This window comes from Malus sylvestris, chromosome 13 (assembly GCF_916048215.2).
Source record: "Malus sylvestris chromosome 13, drMalSylv7.2, whole genome shotgun sequence".
NCBI lineage: Eukaryota > Viridiplantae > Streptophyta > Magnoliopsida > Rosales > Rosaceae > Malus > Malus sylvestris.
The window spans coordinates 9,208,180-9,223,772 of NC_062272.1; the positions used below are offsets into that span (position 1 = coordinate 9,208,180).

Here is a 15,593-nt window from a genome sequence, read left to right on the forward strand (position 1 = left end):
ATTAATAAATCTAATTTTATAAGAACCCCAATAATAAATATCAACATATATCACGCCTCTTTTTGTGATTCAATTATGGCTCTGTCCCTGAAAGGAAAGATTCAAGGTTAGACGTCTTTTATCGTTGTCAAAAGAAATACCTGGTTCATGGCTCTGTCATTAATTTGATTTATTTCTATTTGATTAAGTTTTCCTTTTCCTCTAGACATATGGTTTCTTTTTTGTTTGTTAAATCTTTGGTGTTTTTCATTTCAAGAAGCAGGTGTTCATGTCGAACTCTAAGCGTTCTGGAGAAAGAGATGGCATATCCCATTCCGATGAGGATCTAAAGGGACTTGAAGTCCCCCACAACGATCCACTCGTTGTTCCCATGACGGTGGCAAACTCTAAACTGGACAAGATCTTTGTCACCAGTGGCTTTAAGGTGGCGTTTGGTACGTGGGATGGGACGGAACGGAGTGGGACGAGGCGTTCCGTCCCACGTTTGGTGCGTCTAAAACGAGTGGAACGCGCTGTTCCACGGGACGAATTTTGGGTGAATTTTCGTTCCACCTCATCCCTTTGGAACGACTCATTCCACATCCGTGGAATACAAAATTATAACCTCTCCGTCTCCTTCTTCTTCCTCCTTGTTTCCATCTGAGGGCATCATTACTCCCTCTCTGTTCCGTTCGGTCCTATCCCGTCCCGTCCCGTCCCATTCCGTTATGTTCCGTTCCGTCTGCATACCAAACGATACCTAGCTCAATCTTCTCTACATTTCCACTCTGGAGCAGAAGTTGGGGCTCACCCGGAACGATGTTCACCTGTCTCAACAAGCTTATGCCGGCAACTATGGCGAAAAGCTTGAACCTATTGGGACAATCACCCTCCCTGTCACAGCTGGTGACAGCCCCAGAGACCGCTCGGTCATGGTTGAATTTATGGTGATGGACAATCTTTATGCGTACGACATCATCTTTGGATGCGGAGGGTTGGCTGCGCTGCAAGCGGTAGCTTCAACATATCATCAAGTCATGCGCTTCCCTACTACAGCCGGAATTGGAGAGTGCAAAAGAGACCAGAAGAAAGCTCGAGAGTGTGGGAAAGCTCTCCTGGAACTGCCGCTGCGCAGGGCCTAGAACCGCTCAAACCAAGTGAAGGCTAGCTAGTCACTCTAAGGTTGCTTGGGTAGAAAGAAACTAGCTAGCTTATTTTGAAAGACCGTTCGAAATTCGGATCTTCTGTTATGTGCTCAGCTTTGTTGAATGGATGTTATGGTATACTGTGAACCCCTAAACTAGTTTTCTGTGCTGGCCTTCTGTGCCCACATGATGTTCTGTGAACCCTAATTTAGTGTCTATATGGCATGATGCGATCCATGCATTTAACCTCGTTTTCTTTGAATCGCTTTGGTATTGCCACCCTCAACATCGATGGATATAGTAATGCTTCATCTTCATTTCTTCATCATCATGAAGCATTTCTACTGCCCATACTCGTTTCCTAGAGCATAAATTAGTTCCACAAAAAATAACATGTGAGTACGAGTACGCGATAGTTTCATTTGGCTTTTTATGTATGTTTTCACATTTGAACTTTTGAATTCTTAGGAATGGATTTTGAAATTCTCAAAAAGATTTGTAATGAAATTGGAAAAGAGATTTTCATTATGCAATTTTTTATATTGAAAATAGAATATTGATTTCGATCTAATCCGAAAATCAAGCATTCTCATAGAAAGTAATTTTATGAATAGTTTTACCGTCACCGTAGTGTTTCGATCCAATAATGAGTTGAACGCTACGCAACGTGGCAATGAACCTGCTCGATGTATCAACTATCCTATTGGGATCCATTAACTGTACGTGTATCAATTTTAAACCTTGGGCCCATTAGACGGACTAGATGTACCATATATCTGGCCCAAACCAAAACAGATTAGGAAACTTAAAAAATAAAAAATAAAATCACAAGGCGGTGCTTTGCCTATTTGATATCGGTAAGTTGGTAAGTGTGGCTTTTGCATAAACGCCTCTCAAATCAGTGCAATTCTTACACAGCAGCACACACGCAATCGAATCCTTAGCCAACAATCGATGGGCGACAGCTTCAGAGTTCGCGCGGACAAGGTTTTTGGATCGATCCCTTCGTCGACCTCGTCGTTCCCGAAAGTACAGCAATCCTCGCCCTGGTCCGTTACCGGAGAAGCGGTCGAGCGCAGAGAATGGAAGCGGGGCAAGGACGCCGGTACCTCCTCCAACAGAGACCAAACGCCGTGCTCGTCGTCGTTTCTGGAGGACGAATGGGGGATCAAAGCGTCGATCGGCAAGGACCCCACTCTGGATTTCGAGGTAAATATTTTTATTTTCCAAAATTATTTGATAATTCGTTAGAAATTAAGCTAGAAGAAGAAGAAGAAGAAGTAATTGTCACACATTTACACGCATTGTTCATGTGAATTGATAACCCCAATTGAATTCATAGGAATTTTAGTAATTATTGTGTTCTAATTAGAATTATAAGCTGAAATTTTAGTACTTTTTTTGACTGATTTGAAGAAGAATTAATGTTTGATTACAAATACTCGATCTTGGTCCCAATTGGCACAATAAATCGAAATTTTAGTACTTTGTCGGCTAATTGATTCAAGAAACTATCCAATTTATGTTCTTTATTTGTAAAGTTAACTTGTTGCTGTTGGTGATAGTAAAGACTGAATCGTTGATATTAATTATTATGGTCATCTAATTTGTTTCCCATTGGGTGCAGGAAGAGGAAGATGAATATGACAAAGTGGCGGCGGGAACAGAAGGCATAAGCGACCGTTTGTACATGGATGAGATTGCCAATCATGGGCCCTTTTTAAATTCTCAAAATGTGCTTCATGGTAGCAACAAAGATCCGCGTGCCAATTTCCTGGCTGCTAAACTTCGGCTGAAAGAAGATGATGCTGAAGCTCGAAAGTCGAATTCTACCCTGGCTGCTGCTTTACCAGTCAAGAAACAGACTGTAGAATCACCTGAAGATGGTGGCCGGCCAAAGTCTATATTGAAAAGGAAAGGCTATACCTCAGATACGAAGGTGCAGAAACGTGTCAGGTTTGATCCTGCTTTTGTAGCTCATAGTCATTCTAAAGAAGCAGAAGTTCGGTCTGATGTGAATGGAATGGTTTCAGGTCCAAGCCCTTTCTCTATTAAAGCAAAAAGCAAGCTCGCAAAATACCGTCAGGTACCTGATTATTTGGTGAATCCTTCAAAGTATACATATTATAGCTTCGATACAACAGCCAAAGTCGATGAAGTTGCCAACGCCCAGGCTTGTACAGAGTACCTTACTCCGGATGAGAGTTCAAATTCAGAGTCAAGGTCAGAGACAGAGGATTCTTCACCTAAACTTCCTGTGTCTGTGACCTTTGTTTCAAAGAAGAATAGAGGGGATGACAATGCAGTTAATGATAGCAAAAAAATGAAGTTAGACAAGGAAGATGACAAAACGGAGTCCTTAAAACAAGCAGGCATCCCTGTTGGCATTGCAGCCGTTGAAGTCCAAAGTGATGTTCGTGCGGTCGAGGAAGAAGGTTCGCAACCAAGTGCACCAGTTGCAAGTGTTTGTGTACAGAAATCTGGACGGAAGTATCGGAAAAAAACAGTATCTGATGAGTCTGATTCTTGATGTGCTGGATTTTTCGTCCTCTCATACTTGAAACCACGCAATCATGTCGCCTCACGACTTAAGCTCCGCGGAATGATGGGTTATCCGACGAGTGTTATGAATGTGTAAGAATTTGCTTGGTTTGATGTTTTTTCATATTTTTTTTTCAAGTATAAATGTCACTGCGTTGGTGTCTGTTGTAACCTTACATCCAAATTCTGTAAGATTTTTTTCGTGTGCTGTTTGCATATGCAAGTGATGTGCATATTGGTATGAAGTGGAGGAAATTTGGATGAAAAATTCAGCTCGTATTGAGATTGGTAATGGGCGGAATATGACCACAAGGCATTATTGAGAGTTTATTCCTTTGACAGGAAAATATCATAAGAGCTGGACATTTATATGAAAGAAAAACATTAAACCTTAAAACATTGTGCTAACTCCTTTGAAATTTCTAAACCCTTGTGTGTATGGACCCTATGAAATATAAATGGGGAAAATATGCCACAAAGTGACACACCAAAAATAAAAATAGGAGAAAATTAAAAGAAAATGTAGAATGACAGGTGTAAATGCTCTACTGGACGCCGCCATCCCACCATATAAATTTTAATCCACCAATTTCTCAGCCTCCGCTAACATCTATGGGGGTTTCTTGAAGAGGACTTCTCTCTATATACACTGATTTCTGCGCTACAATTTCTCGGCGATTCGCATGAATGCATCTGCAAGCTTGTTAAGAACAGCAACCACGTTATCGGAATGCTCTTTCCTCTGCTCCCGGTCGAGTTGAGAATGGGAATTCTGAGCGTGAAGGTAGTCAGCCAGCACCTTGCTATTCCTTTCCATGACATCAACCAACTGATTCTGCAGATCGGATGCTTCCTCGTCTCCTTCCGTTGCACAACGCTTCCGCTTCCGGTCTTGAGAGGTAGATCCAAACTCTGGGATTGAAGCTGGGTGTTTTGGGTCTGCTGCACCTGTAAGACAATAGAAATCAGTGACCACATAGATAGAGTTACTGCCTACAAATCGTCCAACTCAAACATTAGGCAAAATTTTGATCTTGCTTAAACTTTGATCTGTTCCCGCTTAAAAATGCATTAACCTAAGTTCGGCAGACATATTTACCAATGTTAATTAAACCAAGTCCTCGTTCAACCAATCGTCTCAACTAAATTCAAAAGGGGCGATAAACTGTATCCCTGGCACAATAAACTAACAGGTTCTCGATGGTAAGCTTAAACGAGAAGATATACAACAGAAAGTAAAAGAAACGCTACAAAGCAGATGGAGACAGAATTTGTTCAACTATGCATTTTACCCTTCAAGTTCGAAGAATCTTGTACAGCATGTTCACCACACAAACAAGAAATTGTGATGGGCCAAGTTGACACAGCAAATCGGCAAACCATCAAATCCGCAGTACATGTACATTACATCTCGGATTTAATCCATAGAGGATGTTTATGCAGTCATTCACAACGGGTAAATATGAAGAAGCTAACGAAATTTCTTAAGTAGTTTTTAGTCAGATGAGAAAATTCTTTCGTTTTCAACCTGGCAAGTTTCATTTAGTTGCGTTAGAACATGTTGATAAAATTAACTCCCGACACGAATTTTTGTTTGCAGCTCAAGTATTAGTTTCTTTTTCATGGTAACAAAGAGTAGTACAAGAAAGGGTTGAGGCAAACAGAATTACCTTGTCCTTGATGTCCTTGTGGCATTGGTTTGTACACCTTCTCTGTTAACAATAACCCACCAACAAAACAACATTTGAAATATCAGTAACGCTGTCTGCCTAATACCCCAAGTAAACATTCATAAAAAGACAATCTCTTTGAATTTTTTTCATCCCACCCCACCACAAATTATATCCAACTTTTAAGCATATCAGACATAATGGCCATGCTTCACCACTAAAATATCCATTTTTTTCTTCAACCCAAGATATAAAGAGGCAGTGAATGAGTCCAGAAAACAAAAACTGTTTCTTGATTCGTCTTTGATATCAATCTAACGGCTAGAAAACACGAAACGGGTGAATGGGAGAAAGAGAGAGTTCGAAAATGCAACAAAAACCCAAAGACATTAATCAAAACCCAACAAAAACGCAGCCAAAGGTACCAAATTTTGAAGCTTCCACCCCAAAAATCAAATCTTTTTATCCAAAAATAGTCAAATTATATTTGAATATACCTGATATTGGCAAGGGAGCTGAAATCACCGGACCCTCCTTGAACCGGACTTCCTTTTCGGGGCTCCGACCAGACTCGTCATCCAAAAATAACCCGTCCTCAGTCGGTCTCTGTATGCTATCGAACAAGTTCTCAGCCTCCTCCGCCATCCCCTCCTCCTTCAACTCCTCGGACTCCACCCGGTTCGGACCCGGTAACGCCAGCGTACTCGGAGTACCTGGAACCGCCTCCATTATATCGTAGACCTCCTTATCGAAAAACCCCGGAAGCTTCCTCTCTCTCCTCAGGTCGTTCCTCATCACCCAAAAGGACTCCGTTTCGTCCTTCCTCTGCGCCTCCCACTCCCTGATCTTCTTGAAGTCCCCCGCCAAATTGCTCCACCGCTTCCTGCACTGGACCGGCTCCCGGTTCACCCCGTGCTTCTTGCAGTAGTTCGACACCGCCGCCCATTTAGGCTCCGACTGACCCGACCCGAAGTCCGACCGCGGAGTCCGGCCCCCGCCCCGGCTCTCCGCGTACCGCTTACCGTTTATCAGCACGAGAATCTCCTGGCGCGTCCAGCGTGGCAGCCTCGGCGCCTTGCTGGAGTCGTCACCGGACGTGGGGTGGCGGGCGTCAGCGCCGTTAGCGTCGCCGTCAACGGGGCTCAGGACCACCTGCTGCTCCAAGGCCATGACCATAAATAACAAAAACGGAAGAAAAATAAGAGAGAATATTTGAAACGCACGTGACTTGATGGCGCTTTACGTTGAAAGTAAACGGCGTTTTTCGAAGGCAAAAGGTCCCCCCCAAACGGCGTTTAGAAGAGAGGAGAGGGGTGTTAAGCTTGCTCTTACCTCTCTCTACCTAAAACAATTAGGGGAGGAGAGGAGAGAGAGAGAGGGGGTTTGAGGGCTTTTTGGGTGGGTTATTATGGAGAGTGGTGGGGTTTATTATCTGATTATCTCTGTGTTTTTACTGCTTAATTATGCAGATTAATTTGATCCTTAATCCCTTATTAAGGTTGTTTTTTGCTATAATTATCCATAAATGGGGATTTTTTTTCTTCTCTAGTTTGTTACCATAACAAGGGTTAATTAACTTTTAATTTCCTGTCTTGGAATCTCTAAGGGCACTCACTCTAGGCATTAGAACCACTCTAATAATCTAATCTAATCTAATCTCATTTGCATTAGGTCATTTTCTTTTGTATAATATGGTATGAAACGCGTTTTGGGGCCACCTTTTATCCTTTTTAGTTTTGTTTTATTGCGCTTTTTTTTTTGTTTAATTTGTCTAAGTATTGAATATCTTTAGATATATTTCTTAAACTTTTGGTCAAAGTTTTTAATATAAAACAAAAATCATGGGAATTTCATCTGGAGGAGGTTGAATATGAAGGCATGATAAACGCACATTTTTTTCTTCTCTTACCACAGATTCTGCTTAATTTTATTTGTTGTTTTTGTTTGAATTGTTAAATTTGAATGTTATAAATAAAGGGCGTGTGAAAAACTTTTAAAAAATGTAAAAATCGCACCCTATTTGTTAATTTGATTGGCACTTTGACACCCTCTACAGTTTGTCTTATTTTCACAAATTCTATCATATGTAAATATCTATATTTTTTTTTTGGTCAAATGATAAATTTGTTAAATTAGATGTTAGATTAGAAAGCCAACAAGGGTTGAATTCATGACGGGGTGCAAAGGCACACACTTCTCTCCATTACTTTGGTAGACGGCCACTTGCATATGTAAATATCTATATATAAAAATATGTATTTTGGGTTACAATTATAAACTACCACACATTCTGGTTAATTTTGTTTGTTATTTTCGTTTGAAATATTAAATTTGAATGTCATAAATAAAGAGTGTGTGGAAGATTTCAAAAAGTGTGAAAATCAACACATGTTTTTGGTACTGATAATGCTAGAGAAACTAAATTTTTTTATACCAAATGATGTGTCACCAATAATAAACTAGTACGTTAATCGATACTTAAGTAATAATCCAATAATCTACAACTACATCATTTTATTCAAAAAATTTGTTTTCTCTAGCGTTACCCTTTTGGTACAATGTTTTATATTATTGACATGAAAATTAACATTAAACTGTGAGGTGACATAGAGTTCATGAAGAGTTCTATTTTGAAAGTCTCCTTAACATTTCTTATTTTCATTGACACTCTATACATTTTATCGTATTTACATAATATGTGTGTGTATATATATATATATATATATATATATATATATATTTATTTATTTATTTATAAGAAATATGTATTTTGGGTCACAATTATAAAGAAAGTGGCTAATGACAAATCCATGGTGTGGAATATAGAGGCTAAGAAGGTGATAAGGGCATCCTACCCTACCACTTAAGTAAAATTTTCTCCACCTCTCCTTTCGTTCTCAACCTCTCTTAGCGTCTTATCCCGTTGAATCATTTGCCCTAATCTTTACTTAGTCGCTAATGCTTATGATAATGGACGGCCCCTCCAACAATAAAGCCACTTTTTTTTTGTTATATGAAGTTTGGACAAAAAAATTATTGAGGGTAGGTCACTAATCACTGCCCCCTCCTACTACTAAAACATGCGTCACTTTCCCAAATCACGCCTCTCTCTCTAATCAGGTCATTTTATCTAATAATAATAATCTAGGATTAGTAATAATCATATTTGTGAGTAGAGAGGGTTAGGACTTAGGAGGGTCATATTCTGCCTGTGATGTAGTGGGGACAAACTACAAAGGATGATCCCTATATGCCAAAGCCTGCCAATTTGTGGTACTATTCTTGTTGCACGCCTAGGGCTGCACTTGCATGGACTCATTCCCAGTTACTACAGGGTCACTCTCACGATAAATTTCCATCACAATCTATGATATTCTATTCTCTTCTTTGGTGTCACTTAGTATTTAGAAATTCTAAAAAGTGATTGGAACACATTTACATATGTTATAATATGAGTAGAAGTTGAAAACCTTAGCCGTTCTTTCCTCTCCCTCTTTAGTCATTCCTCTTGCCAAACTGTAAATTTACAAACTCTTTAGCTACCGGCTCCTTGCTCCGGCTAAGGGCAGTGGCAATCCCTCTCCCCATTTTTCTAGCCTTTCTTCTTTATCTTCTCATGGATTGTTGTTGATCTATCATTGTATCTTTGTATTTCGTCAATAAGTGCTTCATTGGTGATGTTCTTTCTTTCTTCATTAGTATTTTAATCATGTGTTGTGTTATCAGCTCCTTCTAGGTACTTTGTTGGAATTGGTTATTCGTTGATGGTGTTGTGCAAAAATTCATGTTGGTATGAACACTAGTTGGTTTGTTGTTAGTTCATATCTGGAGTTGGTGCTACTTGTTGTCAAAGATTGTGCTCATGTCGTTATATTCAAGGTTTTGTGTAGAAATTCTCAGCTGTTAATTCCCGAAGGGCTTGACCTTTTCATAAAGAATTGGGTTTCTCTAGCTTTGGTGTGTAACCTCAGTCCTCTGAGTTTGAGTGTGGTTGATTTTAAGACTTTGATGCGTTCATTTGCTTATTCTTGGACCTGCCTCGCCTTCAAATCCACTGGATGATAATTAGTTTGGTCAAATTGGCCTTTTATGTCTTGTTAGAGTTTCTTTGGATTGAGGACGTCTTTGATGTTATCTCGAATGTCTTCTTTGATTGTATCACTTCTTAGTATTAAATAAAACGCATCGTCTCAAAAGAAATGAATATTAAATTTCAGCTATACTAAAAAAAGATACTTTTATATCGTGAGTGAATTGTAACATTATGTAACCATATATATGACTGTAACACCAAAAAATTTAAGAAAAAGACTTCAAAATTTTAAATTTTAACAAAAAACATTATAATACCTTTATTTAATGATAAGGATATAAAAAATCAAATGCTATATTCCACGCACCACGCGCCACATGCCACACACATACTCACGTGCGGGCCCATGTGGTCTATTCGTCCGTGTCTCTCACGTGGGCCTGTGATTTTTTTTTTCATTCCTTCATCTCTCCTTCTCTTTTTTCTTTATTTATTTCCTTCTCATATTCCACTCAGCGTGGGTTTTCTCTTTCCTCTTATCTTTCTCTTTCTTTCTCTGGACAAAGTTGGATAAGACTTGTGGGTCCATCATTTTAACTCTCTCACATTGTAAAAATTAAAATTACTATTCTCAAATGAAAATAAGGATTGACTTTAAAACAAAAAGAAAAGTTTTTCTTCATTTTTGGATTGTTATATTATTACATAGTTTGTATTATTTAACTCAGATGGCTTGCCAGAAACTCAAAAAATTTGTTCAAACTAACGTTAAAATCTTCAAATTAAAATAAGCATTGTTTCTAAAACTAAAAAATAGAAGAACTTTTTCATTTTTTAATTGTAATATTATTATTTGGTTTGTCCAAATGATGCATGGTTGTATTAATTATACTATTTTTCTTTTTAAATTATCTCCTCACTCCCATCTCACCATTCCCAACCCTTTCTCTATATATATAACTTAAATTATTTTTCATGAAATATACTTCATTGTTTATTAATTTTTTTTAAAAAGCATAATTTTGTCAATTATTTTTATTAAAATAGTGTCATTATTTTTAGAAATAGTGATTGACACACCCCGTCCCGAAGGAGGGCATGCTGGCCGTCACGTGAGAGTGACGTAACCATTTGCACAGTACGGAAGCTTTAAGATACAATTTATAAGTTGATACACCCGAAGGTGAGTCCTAATTTTGTCCAATCTGTCAGAACACCGTCGAATTCCTCGTAGTCACCACACCTTTGTGATTCCTGAACCTGGAGGGGCGCAAAACCAAAATTGAGTGGGTCAGTAAAACAATTCTTTTTCCAAATCCAAACATTTCTCAAAACGTTGTAACCCCTCTCCGTAAAACCTGTATACTTTCCCAGAAATGTAAAATATAAATATACATATATATTCTCAAGACTTCAAGTCGTTAACTCAACATTTTCATAACAATTATGCCATGCCACATCATCTCAACATTTCTCATATTAATTATGCCATGCCACATCATCTCAACAGTAATAAGGTATGAATGCATCAACATAATCATATCAGGTGCAAGAAAGTAATCAACCGTAGGCCCTCTAATAGCCCTGTACGGTTGAACCTAGAGCTCAAAATCTATCATTATCACTCTACCGGAGTCACCTCTGTGACCCGTCCGGCCTTCTGCACGCAAGTTACGCTCTAGTGCTTCTCATAAATCATCTGTGCACATAATCTAAGGTCACCCACCAGTCGGAATCTCACTAACACTCTCGCGACTGGTCTGTCGTACCCACTCCGCGTGGACTGTACGACTAGCATCTACTTGGATCCAAGGCGAGCGTGCGATGCGGTGAATACTATAAGCACTAAACCATGGTGCAGGATTTGAGCTCAATATATATCATCATCATCATAACAGTAATTAAATACTCATCTGTGCGTCCACCGCACCATTTCATACATATGCATCATAAATCAATTCTTACCTGTGCGTCCACCGCACCAATTCATACATATGCATCATAAATCAATTCTTACCTGTGCGTCCACCGCACCAATTCATACATATGCATCATATATTAATTCATGCATGGCATTTCAACTCACATTTCTATATACTTTTCATATCAATTCTATGCATGGTATTTCACTTCCCGTTTTTCCACATAACTCATATGCATTTCATTTTAAACATATTTTCATTTCAATTCAATTTCTGGGAAACGTCAAGTATATATATATACGGAAAACAAAACTGCCCACTCACCTGGAGTTCGTCCAACAACTCCCTAGCACCACACATCAAGGCGTCATGACGATCGCCGCCTAGAATAGTAATCAAATCCAGGCTCAGAATTCATATCGATAGAATACATAACTTATATAAAATACGTCACTACGTTGATCGATCCGGAAGATCTGCCACTCAGATTTTAAATCCATAACTTCCAGAGGTCCACATTATACCTCTAGGACAACATCCTAAAATTTCATTACCATCCAACGGTCGGATCTCCGTCAATTTCCAAAACTAAGTGACGGTTAACATTTTATATTATGGACTTACAATTCCAATTCCGGAAGATCCGTAACTCGGATTCCCAATCCGTAAGTTCCAATAATCCTCAAATATTACGTATTACAACGTATCAAAGTTTGGTGACGATCCAACGGTCGGATCATCAATTCACATTTTCACCTAAATGTGAAAACTATAAAACGTTATTTGAACACCTAACCAACAATCCTCAATAACTTTCTCATACGGTGTTCAATTTAGGTATATGAATATAACACAGTGATCTACTCGACGTCACGGACGTCGACATATTTTTAAAATAATTTTATTTTTATTTTTTATTTTTACTGTAGCACCTTCTTCTTCCTTGGGTCGCCGGACTGGTTTTTCCGGCGGCCGTTTTCCGGGCAGTTTTTCAAATTGCCATAACTTTGTCATTTCTCAACGAAATCAAGTGATTCAAAAACGAAAGTTGTATCCCTTGAAGAGACAAAGAGAATGGTACCTTGAACAACACCTAGTTCGCCGTGGTTTGGCCGGAAACTGCCTCGAAAGCCTCGGAGGTCGCCGGAAACTGGGTATTTTTCAAATGAGTATAACTTCTTCAATACTCAACGAAATTGAGTGAAACAAAAAGGAAAGTTGTATTACTTGACGAGACGAAGAGATTGATACCTACCTCGACTCCTAACTCGCCGGGGATTCGCCGGAAAACGCCTCGAAAGCTCCGGCCAAACTTTGAACTTGTCGATCTCCGTGTTCTTACGTCCAAAAACTTCCAACGAAGCACTCCGAGCTTCCTTGGGACCTTACTAAACTCGCTGTGATCTTGTTTTAGCCTAAAACGTAACCAATTCAAAGCTCATGAACAGTGTCATCTCACGGCAACTTTAGAACTAGGGTTTTCGAAGTGAAACTCACCTGAAATTGGTATCCCCATGCTCGTGAAGTCCCCAGGATCACGATGGTGGTCTTAAATGGAACGTTGGTACAAGATTGTGGTGGTTCTTGGTGGTTGCCGTGAGTTCGAGAGTAAGAGAGAGAATGAGAGAGTTTTCAGAAAAGAATAAGAGAGAGAGAGAGTCTGGAATGAAAGAAGAAGAGAGAAGAAAGGTTACGGGTTTTAGGGAGGGAATTCAGGGTAGGAGGCCCTACCTAAGTCCAAGCACAAATTAACACATACAAATATAAATCTAACCCTAGTTTAGGATCTTAAAGTAAAACAAATGTCATACATTTACACACCTTAATCCCGTTTAAGGTCACATTGGTCATCTCACGTCCTCGGAATTAATAATTCCGGGACGGGCTGTGACAGTGATTGTATAGAAATGGTGACCATTATTTAAAAAAAAAGTATCATGGTTTCTACAAATAGTGTCACTGTCTAGAAATAGTTACCACTGTTTTGGAATATGGTCACCACTGTTTTAGAAATTTATTATTTTTAAGTAAAAATAACTCTTAGTAATAAAATTTTGTTAAGTGTTTTTATTAAAGATTTGTTGATAATAATTTGTTAAATTTTGGTATGTAATAAATAATTCATACTATTATGTCTTAAAAATATGACTAATTTTGAAGTTATACACAACAATAAAAATAAAAATAAAGGGAGGGGAGGAAGGAGTGATGTGAGAGAGAGGAGAGAGATGCTATAGATGGATGCAAAAGGAGAGAGATTATGGTAACTAGTGAAAGAGGAGAGAGATAATGGTGATGGGAGAAGAAAAAGAGGGGGACGGTGAGGGGGTGGGGGGAGACAGAAGGGTGTGGACATATGAGACCTGCCCGTTGGTCTTTTTTGTCCTTATTATATTAAATTTTTGTCTTTTTCATTAAATTTTAAGCTTTATTTATTAAATAAAGTTATTATAGTGTTTTTTTGTTAAGAAAAAGTTTGAAGAAGCATTTTTCATTAAAACGCTCCCAAAAATGTATCCTTATCTTCATTATTTTAGGGTAACTAATTAGAAATAATAATGACTTTCAATACATCTCACACAAAAATAGTAATTACTATGGGCTCTTATTTGATACAAAATTGGAAAATAAACAAACTACACTAGGGCAACTTGATTTCAACACGCCAAGCAAGCTTACTTATGTTTTTTGTTTTTTAACAAATGATATTATTTACAGCAAGGTGTGGGGGGTAGGTTAAGGCTCACAATGAGCTAACAATAATGTTGTTCAAATTCATCTTTGACGAGAATCGAACCTAAGACCTCTCACTTACAAGTGAAGAAGAATACCAATTAGACCATAGTACTAAGTGACAACTTACTTATGTTTTGATTTCTTCTTTCTTCCATTTTTGTTTTCTGAGGGTTGGTTCGAAGGAACTGCAGGTTCGTTGTGACCTAGGACATTAAGAATATCATCAAAACGCGTGGCTGTGTGTTTTAGCCTCTAGACAGTGGGAAATTAGTGGCTTCCATTCCACATCAGAGCAAATAATTATAATTAGTGCATGCACTTACGGTAATTACAAGAATTAACTGGTCTTTTGAACACGTCAAAAGAGAAGGGCATATATGGCAATCTAGGCTATTAAGTTTTAACAGTTAAATGACCTTTTAAGGCACCATATACGTGCATGCATGGCAAATAAGTACGTAGTGCGAGATTGCCTCATTTACATCACCCCGAATAAATAAAATACTTCCTTGAGTGACAGTTGCAACGGATGAGACTAATCACTAGATAATATGGAAATTACCCTAATTAAACTCTACAATTTGGGAGTCATATGGTAGTATAATTCCGTTTTGTGACCTAAACCAAATGTTCTGAAAGATAATTAATATCAAAATATTTTGTTTGTTAATGAGATTCGAACTTGTAACATCTTTTTCTACATTACAAAATATATATAATTAATTAGCTTAAAAGCTACCCAATCGACACATGTGCCATATCACATACTTCTCGCGAAGATCAAATTTACTTACATTGATGATCAGAAAAACAATTGGTGAGAGATGCAACCAATAATGTCACCAGATATTACAAAGCTGCTACTATATCATATATGGCATGAGAGAAACTTTACAATATATCGCCCAACATTGTTATTAGAAATAATAGTGGAGTGATATTATTATTATTGTCATCTTTGACTCAATTATTGTATATCAAATATAATATATGATTCAACCTTCGTAAAAATCACCTGATATTTTTAAATTATCTTATCATAAAAAGTTATAAAACCATACCTATATACAAATTAGGATTAAATACAAAAAAAAAACTATTTTTTATTTTGGAGTGATTCTAAATTAGTCTCAACCTTTTAAAACATAACTTAATTGGATAAATAGTTCCCGTGGTGACAGGGTAATTGGAAGATAGCTCTTGAGGTAAAAAAAAAATATTAGGATTTAAACCCATGTGGGGAAGTTTGTTAGGATTTATACCAAAAATTAAAAATTCTGTAAACTTTCGGTTAATTATTAGCACATGAGCCAGCTATGAAGATGGCTGCAAAAATGCAGAAAACCAAACACACAGAGAGAGAGAGAGAGAGAGAGAGAGAGAGAGAGAGAGAGAGAGAGAGAGAGAGAGAAATTTGCAGCTGAAAATGTTTTCTTGATTGATACACAATGGATTATAATGATCACCTACATATGCTCTTTCAATACTTGCAGTGCAAGTTACTAACCTCCTCCTTATTTCAACTAACTACATTTCTAACAAATCTTATCACAAAAAGATTCCAACT

General features: G+C 38.0%; 2 protein-coding genes and 1 long non-coding RNA gene across 5 annotated transcripts; 1 reads left to right on the plus strand and 2 right to left on the minus strand.

Moving 5' to 3' along the window:
- Positions 1-1,935: 1,935 nt before the first annotated feature.
- Positions 1,936-3,933, plus strand: LOC126596952 (uncharacterized). Its single transcript, XM_050263670.1, has 2 exons — positions 1,936-2,333; positions 2,752-3,933. Exons 1-2 carry the CDS (start codon positions 2,079-2,081, stop codon positions 3,652-3,654), a joined length of 1,158 nt encoding a protein of 385 aa, XP_050119627.1. The 5' UTR covers positions 1,936-2,078; the 3' UTR covers positions 3,655-3,933.
- On the minus strand, positions 3,921-6,701 carry LOC126596954 (trihelix transcription factor ASR3-like). Its single transcript, XM_050263675.1, has 3 exons — positions 5,833-6,701; positions 5,336-5,377; positions 3,921-4,613 (listed from the first exon to the last, which is right to left on the minus strand). Exons 1-3 carry the CDS (start codon positions 6,509-6,511, stop codon positions 4,327-4,329), a joined length of 1,008 nt encoding a protein of 335 aa, XP_050119632.1. The 5' UTR covers positions 6,512-6,701; the 3' UTR covers positions 3,921-4,326.
- A 3,687-nt stretch (positions 6,702-10,388) lies between these two features.
- LOC126596957 (uncharacterized) lies at positions 10,389-13,169 on the minus strand. 3 transcript variants are annotated; one of them, XR_007614075.1, is made up of 5 exons: positions 12,788-13,169; positions 12,546-12,705; positions 12,372-12,440; positions 11,615-11,673; positions 10,389-10,628 (listed from the first exon to the last, which is right to left on the minus strand). It is a non-coding gene; the product is annotated as an uncharacterized LOC126596957 (long non-coding RNA). The 3 variants fall into 3 exon arrangements; XR_007614074.1 differs by lacking the exon at positions 12,788-13,169 and having other exon boundaries at positions 12,546-12,781; XR_007614076.1 differs by lacking the exons at positions 11,615-11,673; positions 12,788-13,169 and having other exon boundaries at positions 12,546-12,781.
- Between the last annotated feature and the right edge of the window lie 2,424 nt (positions 13,170-15,593).

Excerpts from the sequence above, each read along its gene's own strand:
- LOC126596954 (XM_050263675.1), bottom strand. The coding sequence starts at position 6,511 with ATGGTCATGGCCTTGGAGCAGCAGGTGGTCCTGAGCCCCGTTGACGGC. Across the intron at positions 5,378-5,832 it reads AGCTCCCTTGCCAATATCAG|AGAAGGTGTACAAACCAATG; the intron begins GTATATTCAAAT and ends TATTGTTAACAG. Across the intron at positions 4,614-5,335 it reads ACAAGGACATCAAGGACAAG|GTGCAGCAGACCCAAAACAC; the intron begins GTAATTCTGTTT and ends ATTGTCTTACAG.
- LOC126596952 (XM_050263670.1), top strand. The coding sequence starts at position 2,079 with ATGGGCGACAGCTTCAGAGTTCGCGCGGACAAGGTTTTTGGATCGATC. Across the intron at positions 2,334-2,751 it reads ACCCCACTCTGGATTTCGAG|GAAGAGGAAGATGAATATGA; the intron begins GTAAATATTTTT and ends CATTGGGTGCAG.